General features: G+C 39.2%; 1 protein-coding gene across 3 annotated transcripts in view; it reads right to left on the bottom strand.

Annotated features, from left to right (window-relative positions):
- Positions 1–1,351: 1,351 nt before the first annotated feature.
- TSGA10 (testis specific 10) overlaps positions 1,352–13,526 on the bottom strand; it is a 529,263-nt gene continuing 517,088 nt past the window's right edge. For all 3 annotated transcript variants that reach the window (XM_078658208.1, XM_078658209.1, XM_078658207.1), the window contains exon 20: positions 1,352–1,510. In XM_078658208.1, the coding sequence (XP_078514334.1) occupies positions 1,486–1,510 (25 nt within the window). In that variant the 3' untranslated portion in view covers positions 1,352–1,485. The remainder of the gene's footprint in view (positions 1,511–13,526) is intronic.

The raw sequence follows: 13,526 nt of genomic DNA on the forward strand, positions 1-13,526 counted from the left end.
CGCTGCACACTGCTGCGCAAATGGAAGTCTGACATGGTGAGGCCTTCGGTCTCCACCACACTCCTGTTGCACCAACATACTTTAAAGGGAATAACTCATAAGAGACCCACACTCTTGTTCAGGTTTATAGGAGCCTTCAATATTAACAAATATATACAGGTTAACATCATTAATAATCATGTTTCTTACACACCTAGCATATATTAGAGCTTTGCAACATTACACGTGGATACACAATTCTGAAGACCAGATTAGCCTCCCTAAATGTTACAGAAAGGTTTCCATAGAATTCCAACCGAGATTATTTCTCCATGTTTCACTTTCTTTAGTGAAAAACGGTGGCTCCTGCCTAACCCGAATTGATATATTGACATTAGAAGTCTCCAGTGTGGTAACAGACACAGGACCATATGTGTGAACACATTTTCCCATAGACACAGAATGGGTAAAACCCTTTGATTCATCTGGCCCAATCTGATCTATCATGTCCACTGCACTGAGTCAGAGTAATGCATATGAAGATGTTCGAGTTCTTGCAATGTTCATGTTCATGATATATCTGATGTATTCCTTCCTTCATATTGTTATGCTAACCTCTTCTCCGCCCCCATCCACCAACCTCCTTTCCCTCTCAGAACTTCTCCCCCGTCCTCCAATCCCCTTTCCCTCCCATAACTTCTCCCCACTTCCCTCACACCCATTGCAGTATAGCTGTATCCATCATGCTAACACCTCCATTTCTGTAAAAATTAAGACAACAAAAAAAGACATACTGAAAACTTTTCATAAAAGAAATGTATTTATTTAAATTGTGGAAAATGTATCTCTTGGTAAAAACACATAATTTGTTACTGTACATTTTCAAATAAAAACACTGCAATACAAAATAAAATCTAATGAAGGTAATGAAATAGAAATTCATATAATACTATTCTTAATATATTCTTATTGCATTTTTAATGTATGCCTCTTGCACTCACTGATATACATTTTGCCCACTATACAAGGTATAAGTACTTCAACTCTGTTTTTGGATTTGTGACTCAGTTTGATACACAGCAAACCTATAACCCTCAGAATACAAATCCCTACCATAACACCGTGGCATGTACTCACATGTGACACTGGAGAAATACACATCATTGCTTGGCTATGTCTGTTTCTACTGCTTTTCCGTTGCCTTTACACGTCAGTTCTTCAGTAGTTAAAAAAAGCATATCATTACTTTGACTCCTGGACCGGTCATTACCCAGTGTTTTATCAAATGGCACAATGACAATTAAATAACTAAAATGTGGTATTACATTTTCATCACATTAAAAAGTCAAAAACGCAAATTTTAAATAAATAATATGAAATCTCTATTCCCTCTTACAGTCAATCATATGATTTACACAAACCACAATAAAAAAAAGTCTTGAACATGTTGAACTTGAAAATCTTCCCAGGATGAGCAGAATATTTGCAGGTGCCATCTAGGAAGGGCTAGTAGTCCCTGTATAGAAAGCTCCTGTAAAGAAAGGCAAGGTAGACAGACATTAAGTAGGAACACTTTTATGGTTTACAGTCACAATACCAGTTATTTTTGTGCTGCATCCTCATCAGCAGAGGACATGTTAAAGACTATGATGGTAATTAGTAAAAAGAATGAGAGTGAACCAGGGAGGTATACAATATACACGTGTCGGCGAGCCGGCGCACAATGGGCTGCCGTGCACCAAGGCAGGCACCTTTGCACCATGGTGCAAGGGAGCCTGCGTTGCGGAAATTATTATTTTTGTGCAGGAAAAAAAATCACAACAGGCTTTTTCATCTTTCTATGTGTGCTTCAGAAAAAGAAGAAAAACTAGGACAACGTTACTCTGCCACAAGGGCTTCATACATTTATTTTAATTTTGAAGAGTGGGCCAGTTGCAAATAAATCACACAGAACTGGGCATATACTCGTACACATACAACAGTAGGTAGAAAAGCAGCAAATGCTAATCTGAATCATTTATCATATTTCTAGTTTAGCAAATGTTTTATTTTATAGATTTTCTGGATCTCCAATAACAATCTTATTGAGATTTCACATTCTATGTTTAAACAATTGCACATGAAAAGGCATAGAACAGTGAATGACTCCATCGGATCACCATGAAATTGACAACTGGTCCCATTAATTAAAGTTTTAAGGCTGTTAAATGGAGTGAAACTTATTTTGGGCATCCAAAGATAGGAGCACTGCTGGTTCCTGTATTCTCCTTTCAGGTGCCAAACACCCATATAGTAGCTTTAGGTTGTGCCTTGTGGACACATAGGGCATGAAGCCAGATTGCTCTGGGGCTATTACAGTGTGAATCACTTTGCATTAAGAAGAGACATCCTACGGCGTGGGTTTTATCTCTCTAAGGGGTGGTAAGTTTCGACGAGCTTTGTCCGGTGTCTTCCTCCACAGCCCCCTTACGCTGGCGTACTCAAGGACGCCGGCGTGAGGGGCTGTGGAGGAAGAAATACTTTACAGTGCATTACGTTTGGGACACAAGACACAGGACAAAGCTTGTCGAAACTTACCACCCCTTAAAGAGATATAACCCGCTCCGGAGTATCGTGTGGGTCGGAAATATCACCATATGCGAGCGGTTTAAAGAAAAGCTAATTGAGCCTTGAAAAAGTTGCATGTACATTTAACAAGAGGCGATGAAACACGTGTTAGCTTTGGGCTTTCGACCAGTCACATGATTGACATAATAAGAAGAATCATCTAAAGAATTAAAGACTAAAGATTCTAAGAAACTTACTTTGTGCTGTAGATTAATTTTCTTCTGTATTTACCCTGTTACTGTTGTCACATTGTTATTAACTTGAACTTTACATGTGCTAGGGAATTTGGTGAATATTTGTGTTGCAGCTTAGGCCGCAGTTTTAGGAGAGGTGGGTGGTCCTATCCTCCTTGTAGCACCGTATAATACTTTTTCGTATCAAGATAATTTAGTGAATATTTTCAGCAGCGCCTTTCCTATGCCCAATAACACTATCCTCCTGTGCTTTACCTTTTTTCAATGGGAGCCTGTGTTCTCATTCAAACACAGGCCTCCATTGAAGTCAATGCGAATCAGACCGAACAATGTACGGAAGCATCGTAATCGGTTGGTCAGACTCGCAGAACCCCGAGTCGGGTAGAAACGATTCAGAAACCGATTCGGTCGGAAGTGTTTCTGAATGACATCGTAATCTGCCCCTTTGTGTACTACTAATCACTGATACTATTTCTAACATATATTATGTGAGTAGCTGCATGACTGTAACCGTGTGTGAGTGGGTGTCTGAGTGGCTGTATGGATTTGTGAGTAGTTGCATGGGTGAGTGAGTGGCTGTACTGTGAGTGAGTGGGTGTGTAATTGGCTGTATTGGGGAGTGAGTAGCTGTTTGATTGGCTGTATGGGTAAGTAGGTGGCTGTGTGAGTGGCGGTATGTGTGAGTGACTGGGTGTTTAAGTGGCTGTATGGGTGAGTGAGTGACTGTATGGGTGAGTGAGTGAATGGGTGTATGAGTAGCTGTATTAGAGAGTGAGTATTTGTATGGGTGAGTGAGTGGGCATTGGAGTGCTTGTATAGGTGAGTGGCTCTGAAAGATTCTTTGTGGGTGAGTGAGTGGGTGTGTGAGAGCTGTATGGGTGAATAAGTGGATAAGTGAGTTGCTGAGTGGATGAGTGAGTTGCTGTGTGGGTGAGTGAGTGGCTGTGTGAGTAGCTGTATGGGTGAGTAAATGGCTGAATCCAGCATTGTGCTAGGTCATTAGGAAACGCAGCCTGTAGAGACATACAATTCTGCTCTGTACGGCTCGGTCATTTCGAATGCCGTCAGGTTCGGATCGGGATATTCCTAACGCCTAACTTGCATCATACTCGGTTGGTAGGAAACCTTTCCAAGTCGGTCGGGAAGACACGCTCCCGATCCAATTCGGACGGAGCAAATGCCGTTAGGAGGCCTTCCTAACCGCATAGTAATCAGGCACTAAGTGGAAAATATAAACATTAATAATATAAATTTAAATGTTTATTGAAAAAAGAGAGATTTGTAATTGCTCGATTTCATTCACACTGCATATCATAATTATTTTTAAATATGTTTCATTTCAATGTTTGAGCCTTTGTGTATTAATATGTGATTATTTGCAACACACGTTTTAAACCACTGTATGAGATACATTCTTAGCATATGAGTTATGAGCACATATCGCAGATTTATTGGGTGGGTCTGATGACCCGCACTATGCGGGTTAAGGGTGCAAGTTATTGTACCATGCATTATGCATTTAAGACTATCGGGACTATATGTTAAAATTATCAGTATGACCACCAGTATTTTGTATGTCATTCACATGAATGCACCTGCGGGCCAGTGCTGAGATTATGTGTATCTCTTTAAGTTAAAAGTATACTGTTTTCTATGTCTATGAAAGTGACAGTAAATGGTTTCTAAAAAATGGCGCATATCAAATTGAGGAAGGTTGCTGAGACAGCCGAAACGCGTCTCTCTGTGTTGGAGGATGCCCCATGAAATAAAAAATGCCTTGAAACCTAGCACTCTTCGTTTGCATGCTCTCTTCCATTTGAAGTAGGGGTGGAGTTGATATATGTCAGAAAATCTGTGTACTGATAAGCCCACAAGAAAGAGTCGCACTCAAGGGTAATTTTTAAGGCCAAATGTATTTAAAGGCAACGCGTTTCGACCGAGACGGTCTTCTTCACAAGCCATAATTTCACAGTTTTCCACCACAATTTGTAGTGCACATAAGTAACATAAAAGAGGGACAAACAAACTTGGTTACAAGTATAGATAGCAACAACAGACCACATTTCCATTTTGCAGGGGTTATTTTGAAAACATTGCAACAAAATCAATACCAAGTGGTGGAAAAAAGACATTCGTATTTGAATACAGTTTAAATAAAGAAAATACACAATGTGTTCCACACATGTAACATGTAAAAAATATATAAACAATAAATGAGTGCGTACTGTCACTCAATGTTGGCAGTGTCGCTCCCTAAGTCCAGAGTTTCACTATTCAATTCCAATGTCCTCAGGCTCCAACACATGTGTATTTTAAAGATTCCATTAGGCCAAGGGGCTAAAAAACAAACTATAATTCCACCAGAACCGACCAAGTGGCCCAAGAGGTCACAATTATTCACCTATGATCTGACATTTCTTTAAAACAATAAGGGGGTGGGGGGCGTAACTAACTTTGTCAAATTAATGGTTACAAACAAAGTAGTGACCACTGTGTAGCCATGAATATATAGTTTGAAGCAAAAAGGGGGGGAGGGGAGTGGCAGCAAGGGGATTCAGAGCTTTGGGCTACAGTACATGGAATTTCTGATATTTACGACTGGGCTCCGGCACCCGGATATCGCACCGACCCCGCTTGGTGAGGGATCAGCTGTGCTGGAAGCTCTTTTTCGCATTTAGTTTTACACAGGACCCCTCCTCCGACATTGGGCCAGCGGTGAAAAACGGAAAACGTCATCTGGGGCAACCCGGGAGATTATTCAAGTCCGAGAAGAAAATACCGCGGCACACCTGCTCCGAATATAACCCGAATACGACAGCGAGAGAACACCGGCTTCATGCAAGTATCCTGCTCGCACGGTTGGCAAGGAGTTCCTAAGCTCAAGTCCGGCAGGTACAGCGACATCGGGATTGCGGGGTGGAGGAGTGTGCGAGGCTGAACTGAGAAACGAGGCAAAAGCGAAAAGCATTTAAAGAACAAGTCTCTTAACAGTAAAGCCGTATCGAATTTAAAGTGCACAGAACCCAGGATGTCAAACGACATTGTGAAAGAGAGGGAGGCAGCAGCTACGGGGATGTTTAAAAATACCCCCGATGTGAGCTCAACTCCAAGATCTAATCAAGCCATGAGTAAACCCACACCTGATTCAGTGATATTCAAAATGAAGGTGCTCGAAAAAAAGATGAAAATGGAGATGTCCAAATGGTGGGAATCTAGGTCCTTACAAAGCTACATTGAGGTGGGCAGAATTCCAAGGGGTCTTCGTATCCTAACTGTTCCCACTTACGAAGAACCACACCCTGAATTAATGCGCGAGTGGGCAGAATTAAACCTTGATTCCTCACGAAGAATGACATTATTATTGATAAAACATGCAGACATAGACAGGGCTCGCTTGCTGACTGAAATAGATTCTCTCAATGAAGAGCTGGCTGCTATGGGACAAGAAGATGAAATAGCAAAATTACGTAAGGAAATGACATCCCGTTTAAAGAAGGAAGAGGAAAAAATCAAGGACAGGAAAACGCAGAAATTTCAACGCGACAAAGTTGATTATGAGGTGGGACAAATCTTCACGTTTGCTCGTAAATACGACGCCGTCCGTAAAACACACCAGAAGCAAGGCCAAGGTGCCGGTAACAAATTCAATAATTGTCAAAGAAGGGCGGATGAGGATGCAGCTACAACATCTAGCGATCAACTGACATCTAACAGTGAAGATGATTCCGAATTTAAGAATACCCCAAGCGGCGCAACAGGACCTAGACTATCGCCGGGGGAAGAAATGAAAATTTTAGCCGCCCAAAGATTGGCAACTTTGAGGCCATTTACCCGCTCACAAACACACGGAAGCGGGCAAACATCAAGCGCAAACAAAGACGGAACGCAGAAAAACGCAAATCAAAATCAAATCCAACCAAGAAGGAAGAGAAATTATTGGAGAAAGAAGTAACACAAACTGTGGTTAATTTGTCCAATGTAATATTGACCACCAAAGAGGAAAACACCTTAAGCCTTGGTTTGTCCTATTGTCCCCCTAACAACTTTGATTACCCCAATATCCGGATGGATATATATAGAGGAGTAAGAAAATTGAAACTAAAAAAACTGTATGCTTTAAAACGCAAACCAAGCATTACAGACGTCACTGATGATCCTCAGATTGAGTGCACTCCACTGGGATCCAACACAGTGGTGGATTTAGAGGAGTTGTGGAATCAAGAAAACGTTCCGGTTGGAATGACATCTCCCCTACACTCTAACAGCGTTACCAAAGGCGCAGGCCTAACCCATTTCAAACCAAAATCTAAATATTGTCCTGTCATGCTGCATGACTCCATTGACACTTTTCACGAGGTCATCAGAGGAAAAATCAAAAAATTAAACAAAATAATTGGTATGACCATTCAAAGACACCGTAACCAAGACCACAAGTACTTCCAATTAATGAAAAAGTAAAAAAATAATAAAGAGGTTGTGATACGAAACAGCGACAAGGGAGGAAACATAGTCCTGTGGGCACATGATGAATATCTAAAGGAGGCCATGGGCCAACTAAATGACAGACAATGCTATACACGTACGGATGTTACAAGACTGAAAGAAATGTATCAAACTTATTATAAGAAACTATCAGGCTGGCGGAACAAGCAATTAATAAGTGAACATGAGTACAAATATCTGAAAAATGACACCTCTACTGTACCAACGATATATTTCATACCAAAGATTCATAAGGACAATAAAAAACCACCAGGACGTCCAATTATCAGTGCCAGAAACAGCATCTTAGAGAGAACTTCTATATACGTGGACTATTTCCTGCAGGACTATGTGAAATCCTTACTGTCGTATGTTAGAGATACAAGCGACTTCATCAACAAAGTGAAGGACTTTGAATGGAACTCAGAGTATATTTTGATGGCACTGGACGTATCTTCACTATATACCAGTATTGTGCATGAGGATGGCATACAAGCTGTTGAATACTATCTAAAAAACAGAGAATTGATCTATAAGCAACACAATGACATGCTTTTAGCAATGATAGAATTTTGCCTTTATAACAATATCTTTATGTTCAATCATTTGCTATATTGTCAAACCCAAGGAGTGGCTATGGGGGCCAGCTTCTCCCCAAGCTATTCTTGCCTCCACATGGGCAAATGGGAGAAGCTGGTCCTCATGAGGACACATGGCGAAACTATGTCAACTAAGGTAAAAATGTGGCTTAGGTTCATTGATGACCTTTTTGTAATTTGGCATGGTACTAGAGAGGAGGCTGAAAGTTTTGTCGTTCAAATTAACAACAACGATCTAAAATTAAGATTTACCGCTGAAATCAGCAACACCGTTGTCAACTTCCTAGATACTAAAGTTTATATAAACAACAATAAATTGGAAACTACGCTGTATCGGAAGAAAACAGCAGGAAATTCGGTACTGCATGCCTCCAGTTCTCACCCCCACCACTTAGTTAACAGCATTCCTTATGGAGAAATGCTTAGAATTAAGAGAGTTTGTAGCACACAAGAAGAACTACACAAGGCCCAACTTCTTAGCAAGGATTGCTTTTTAGCAAGAGGTTATGCAAGACACATAGTGGATCAAGCCATTGCCAAAACAGCAACATTAGCTAGGGAAGATTTATTGGTTACAAAACAACAGAGAAATCAGAGTCAAAACCCAGCGAAAGATTCAGAGGAGGACAAGAGTTTTCGCCTTATAATTGGATACAGCAAACAACACAAGGCGCTCCAAAAAATAATCCAGGGAGAGTGGCCTATACTCCTTAGCGACCCCGTATTAGGACCCCTGCTACCGCAGAGGGTGTCCATTACATACAGCAGAGCTCCCTCCATGAGAGATTGCTTGGTGGTTCCTGATCCAGAAATAATAACCAAACCAATCTGGTATCAGAACTTAAAAGGTTTTAAAAAATTTACAACATGTAAGGCTTGCACCCATGGTGTCAATACAAAAACTTACTTAAGCCCATTCAAGACAAAACCGTACACAATAAACAAAATGTTAACCTGCAAAACCGAATACACGGTTTATGTTCTAACATGCCCATGTGGTCTTATCTACGTGGGCAGTACCAAATTACAAGCTCATGTTAGAATACTGCAACACCTCCGCGCCATAACCAATATGGACAATACCTATCCGGTGACGCGACATTTCAAGGAACGCCACGGATCTAACAACAAAGGGTTGTCCTAGTATTTAATTGATGCAGTATATCCCAACAGGCGCGGAGGTAATAAGGAAAGCAAACTACGCAAGTTAGAAACCAGGTATATTTTGTTATTAGATTCGAAACACCCTCAAGGTCTGAATCTGACTGAGGACTTATATACTTGTCTAGAATAGGAAAAGGAAAGAAAAAATGGAAAAAAAGAATAAAAGAAAAAATTAGACAAGGAATGGGGTCTTGTTGAATCTCCTCATACATGCCTTACAATAAGTTATCTCAGAGGTCAATACAATATCACCAACAACTCAACACATGTCAGAAGGCAGATTAGATGTAAATGGATGAATTTTAGGTTTATTTATTTAATAATTTTGCACAACTTTTTGTATTGGGGTTTTAAATGATTTTAAATATTTGTAAATATTTGTAAATATCTTAGGATGTTTTAGATATTTATAATATTTTTCTCAACTCTTATATGATGCCTTCAGACATGGCAATATGCACACGAATGACATAGATGACATCAGAGCAAATCAGATAGATGATTGTTTTTGTAATTATATGCGTTGAGTTGATTAGGATGATATTAGTGACCTTGGTAGCCCTGGACAAGATGGAATTTTTAATATGTACGGACAATATATGATGGCAAGTACGTTCAATAGTAGCAACAAAAATTACAAAAAATAACAAAAATTACAAAAGGTAACATATTTGATGAAATGATGATGACAATACAATATACAGGTGAAATAACAAGGGTATACGCATGTGAATATCTAAGTACTGGCTTCTTAGATCTGTTGAAAAATGGTCCTGTAAAGAACTTAATGGACATGATTTTAAACTCACGAGCACTTTCTATTATATATATTCGCTATGGAAATGGTTATACTCACACTGAAAATCAAAATCCAATGAAGTGAAGATTATGTATTTTACATATATCTCCAATATGGTGACAGGATGGTTTAAAATGGTACACAAATGTATTTAATGAATATTTATTTATTTATTTATGTATTTAACCAAGACTGACCATATATACATCTATATAATTACATGTATATTTTATCACGGTTAATGATGTATTTAAGATTGTGATACAATGGGTGTTTACCAACGTACACACCGCTAGTGTGATGAGTATTTTTTCCATGCCCATAGGGAAAGTAGCTCACGTGATTCATTGAATCTATGCACTTTCACTTTAAAACTGCTTCCCGAGTACAAACAAACTGTCGAGTGAACAAGCGGCGTTCGCGCTGCGAAACGCGTCTCTGACTCTTGGGCAAATAAAATCCTAAGCACGAATTTTTGGGTCCGTGTCCTGTTTGCCGGCGTGCGTGAGTGAAGACGTGGTGGCCGAGCAGAGAGGATTTCGTGATATATATATATATATATATATATATACACATATACACATATATATAGCCACCATTAAATATTGAAAGCAAGACCAACTTGTGTGGGCACTTCCTTTTGCTGGTAACTTTGTGTGTGTATATATATATTTCTTGCACGTGGCTATTCAGAACATCTAATAGATATAGCCATCAAAAAAGCAAATGCCCTGTCCCGTAATGATGCACTGATCCACAAGAAAGCCCAGAAGTCCATGGTTTCAAGTGCTATCCAACCAGTCAGACTCATATGGACCTACAATAGGCAACACGGGGCACTTAGAAAAATAATCAACCAACACTGGAATCTGATTAAGCTTGATCCAGTAATTGGCGAACATATGCCCAACAAGCCAGCTATCACCTTCAGAAAGACTCGTTCTTTACAGGATGCTATAGTAAAGTCTAGCCCGGAGGTGACTCCACCTAAGAATTGGTTGGCATCAAGCCGAGGTTTCAGGAAATGCTCTAGCTGCAAGGCATGCTTGCAGGGACTCAACAAAACCGAGTTCTTAACGGCATTTTCTACAGTGCCCCGCAAGATCAACAAACAGTTGACATGCAAAACGGAGTATGTGGTTTATGTGCTGGAGTGCCCATGTGGCCTGCAGTATATTGGTAGTACCAAACTGCAGGTCCACAAAAGGGTACTCCAGCACATCAAGGTCATCAATACCAACGACGCCACATACCCAGTTGCCAGGCATTTTAAGGAGTACCATAATAACAACAGTGGACTCCTTAGGTACTATGCCATAGATTCAGTAGGTCCCCTTAGGAGGGGTGGTAATAGAGAGGGTATGTTAAGGGCATTAGAGACCAGGTACATCTTGGAAATGGACAGTAAGACCCCCAATGGTCTTAATTCAACGGAAGATTTCCATACGTGCCTTTGAATGTCCCCCTCATGGTACCCTTTATGATGCCTGTGTTTTTCCCTTTTTCCCTCTTTCCCTTTTTCCCTTTTTCCTTTTTCCCTTTTCTTCCTCTCATTTTTCCCTTTTTCTTTGCTTTCCCCTCTCCCTCCTGGTTGGATAAACAGAATAATTACTTGCTACTTAGGTTACATTACTGGTCACTATTACAACTACAAATGAACATAACAACTAAGTTGAATAGTTAGACACTATTACAATGTACTCACCTGTTATATTCCGATAGTAAGATGCATCAGGCAGCATGTAGATTCCAAATTTTAATTATTTCAATTATGATTTTCATCACATTTATTTAATTAGTTTGAACTCACAACTTTATTTGGGATTTCCAATTAAGCACTTTAGCACCTTGACTTTTGGAGGAGAGTTGTAAATTGCGTCATATTTATGGTTTCCAATTAGGACACATGCAAGTTTCAATTGAAAAATATTTTATTCCTAAATTGGACCCAAATGTGTGAGAAGAGAGAGAAAAAATTTAAAAATATTGAGTCCGACTAATCAATCACTATGCAATTGTATATATTATATGTATATAAAGTTATGCAGATTTTCTGTTTTTCTTGGTTGCTATATGCGTGTAAAAAGATGTAAATATATGAATTTATTATCATGTGTTTTTATAATGACATAGGATTGCTTATGTCTACCATCATCTTTTCGGACCAAAAACTGTATTTAAACAATTATTAGCAAAAACATGTAAAACATGAATTGAATTTTTTCTTCTTTAAGCATTCTTACGCAAGATGTTTTCTATGTCTATTAAGAACATTTCCCTCCATAGAAACTAGCCAATCAAAGGGTGTCATTTTGTATGCACTAGCACTTTAAATTTTGCGCAACTCTCTCAGTGCGCCATGTGACCAAGGCCTCTGTGAAGGCTGAAACGTTATGCCGGCGTGGTGTGCTCAATAATAAAGAAAACTCACCTGCACTTTGGGTCTTCCGTTTTCTTCCTTTGATGGGCTCCGGATGGTGGGCGCGCCGCCGAGAGGAAAACAAGTGCGAATATATATATATATATATATATATATATATATATATATATATATATATATATATATATATATAAAAATATATATATATATATAAAAAAAATATATATATATATATATATATATATATATATATATATTCACTGAAAAAACCATAGGTTATAGACCATATATAGTTAGGAATTAGCATTTAAAAAACCTTATTTTACTCACACAAAACCAATGAAATTCCATATATAGTTAGTTGTACTAACTATATATCACGCACCCGCAATCCACTGCTGATCATGTCACATATTACATCATTCATGACATGGTCAGTGACATCACTGATGACATCACTGATGACATCTCAAATGACATCACTGATGACATCACTGATGACAACATCCAGTGACTGTATTTTTCTGTAAAGTTAAAATATGTCTTACATATTGAAGAATGAGTGGATGTATAAGTGTCTGGATGAAGGATTTAGTAGGTGCATGACTGACTGACTGTATGAGTGAGTGGTTAAATGTGTCTCATTGAGTGCATGGGTTAGTGACTAAACTGTCTTAATTTGTGCATCATTATGTCTGTTGTTCTGTAAACTGCTGCATGTGTTGATCAGTAGCTATATGAGTAACTATATGGGTTATTGATTGGTTGCCCAAGCATTTGTATGGGAAACTGGGAGTGTGTGTGGGTGGCTGGGAAGGTGTATGACTCTGTGCATAATGTATGGGTTCAAAAGTGCATGTGGAAACAGCTGTATGGGTGGTTGACTGTGTGCATGACTGTATTGGTGAGTGAATGGATATCTCAGTGCTACATGTCAAAGTAAGTACATATGTAAAACACAGTACATGTGAGAGTTGACATATATAAATAACTGTGCATAAGAGCCAGTGAATGTGTGAGTGGCTGTATGGATCATTGTGCTCTTGTATCCAGGATTGTATAAGTGAGTAAATATGTTTAGTATATGTTTGAATAAGTAAGGTGTGTTTAACTGTATAGTTAAGGAAATGGAGGTGTGATTGATTGTTTGCATGACTGACTAGGTGTGTGTGTAACTTCATGGATGAGTGACAATCTGCGAGTCTGTGTTTACACTGAGTGTATCTAAGGTTATATTAGAGTCTGAAGAGGTTCATCGTATTATCACATGAATGATGTCATCAGTGATGTGATCAGTAATGTCAAATGAGATGTCATCAGTG

The sequence above is a fragment of the Lissotriton helveticus genome, chromosome 8 (assembly GCF_964261635.1).
Source record: "Lissotriton helveticus chromosome 8, aLisHel1.1, whole genome shotgun sequence".
Classification (NCBI taxonomy): Eukaryota; Metazoa; Chordata; class Amphibia; order Caudata; family Salamandridae; genus Lissotriton; species Lissotriton helveticus.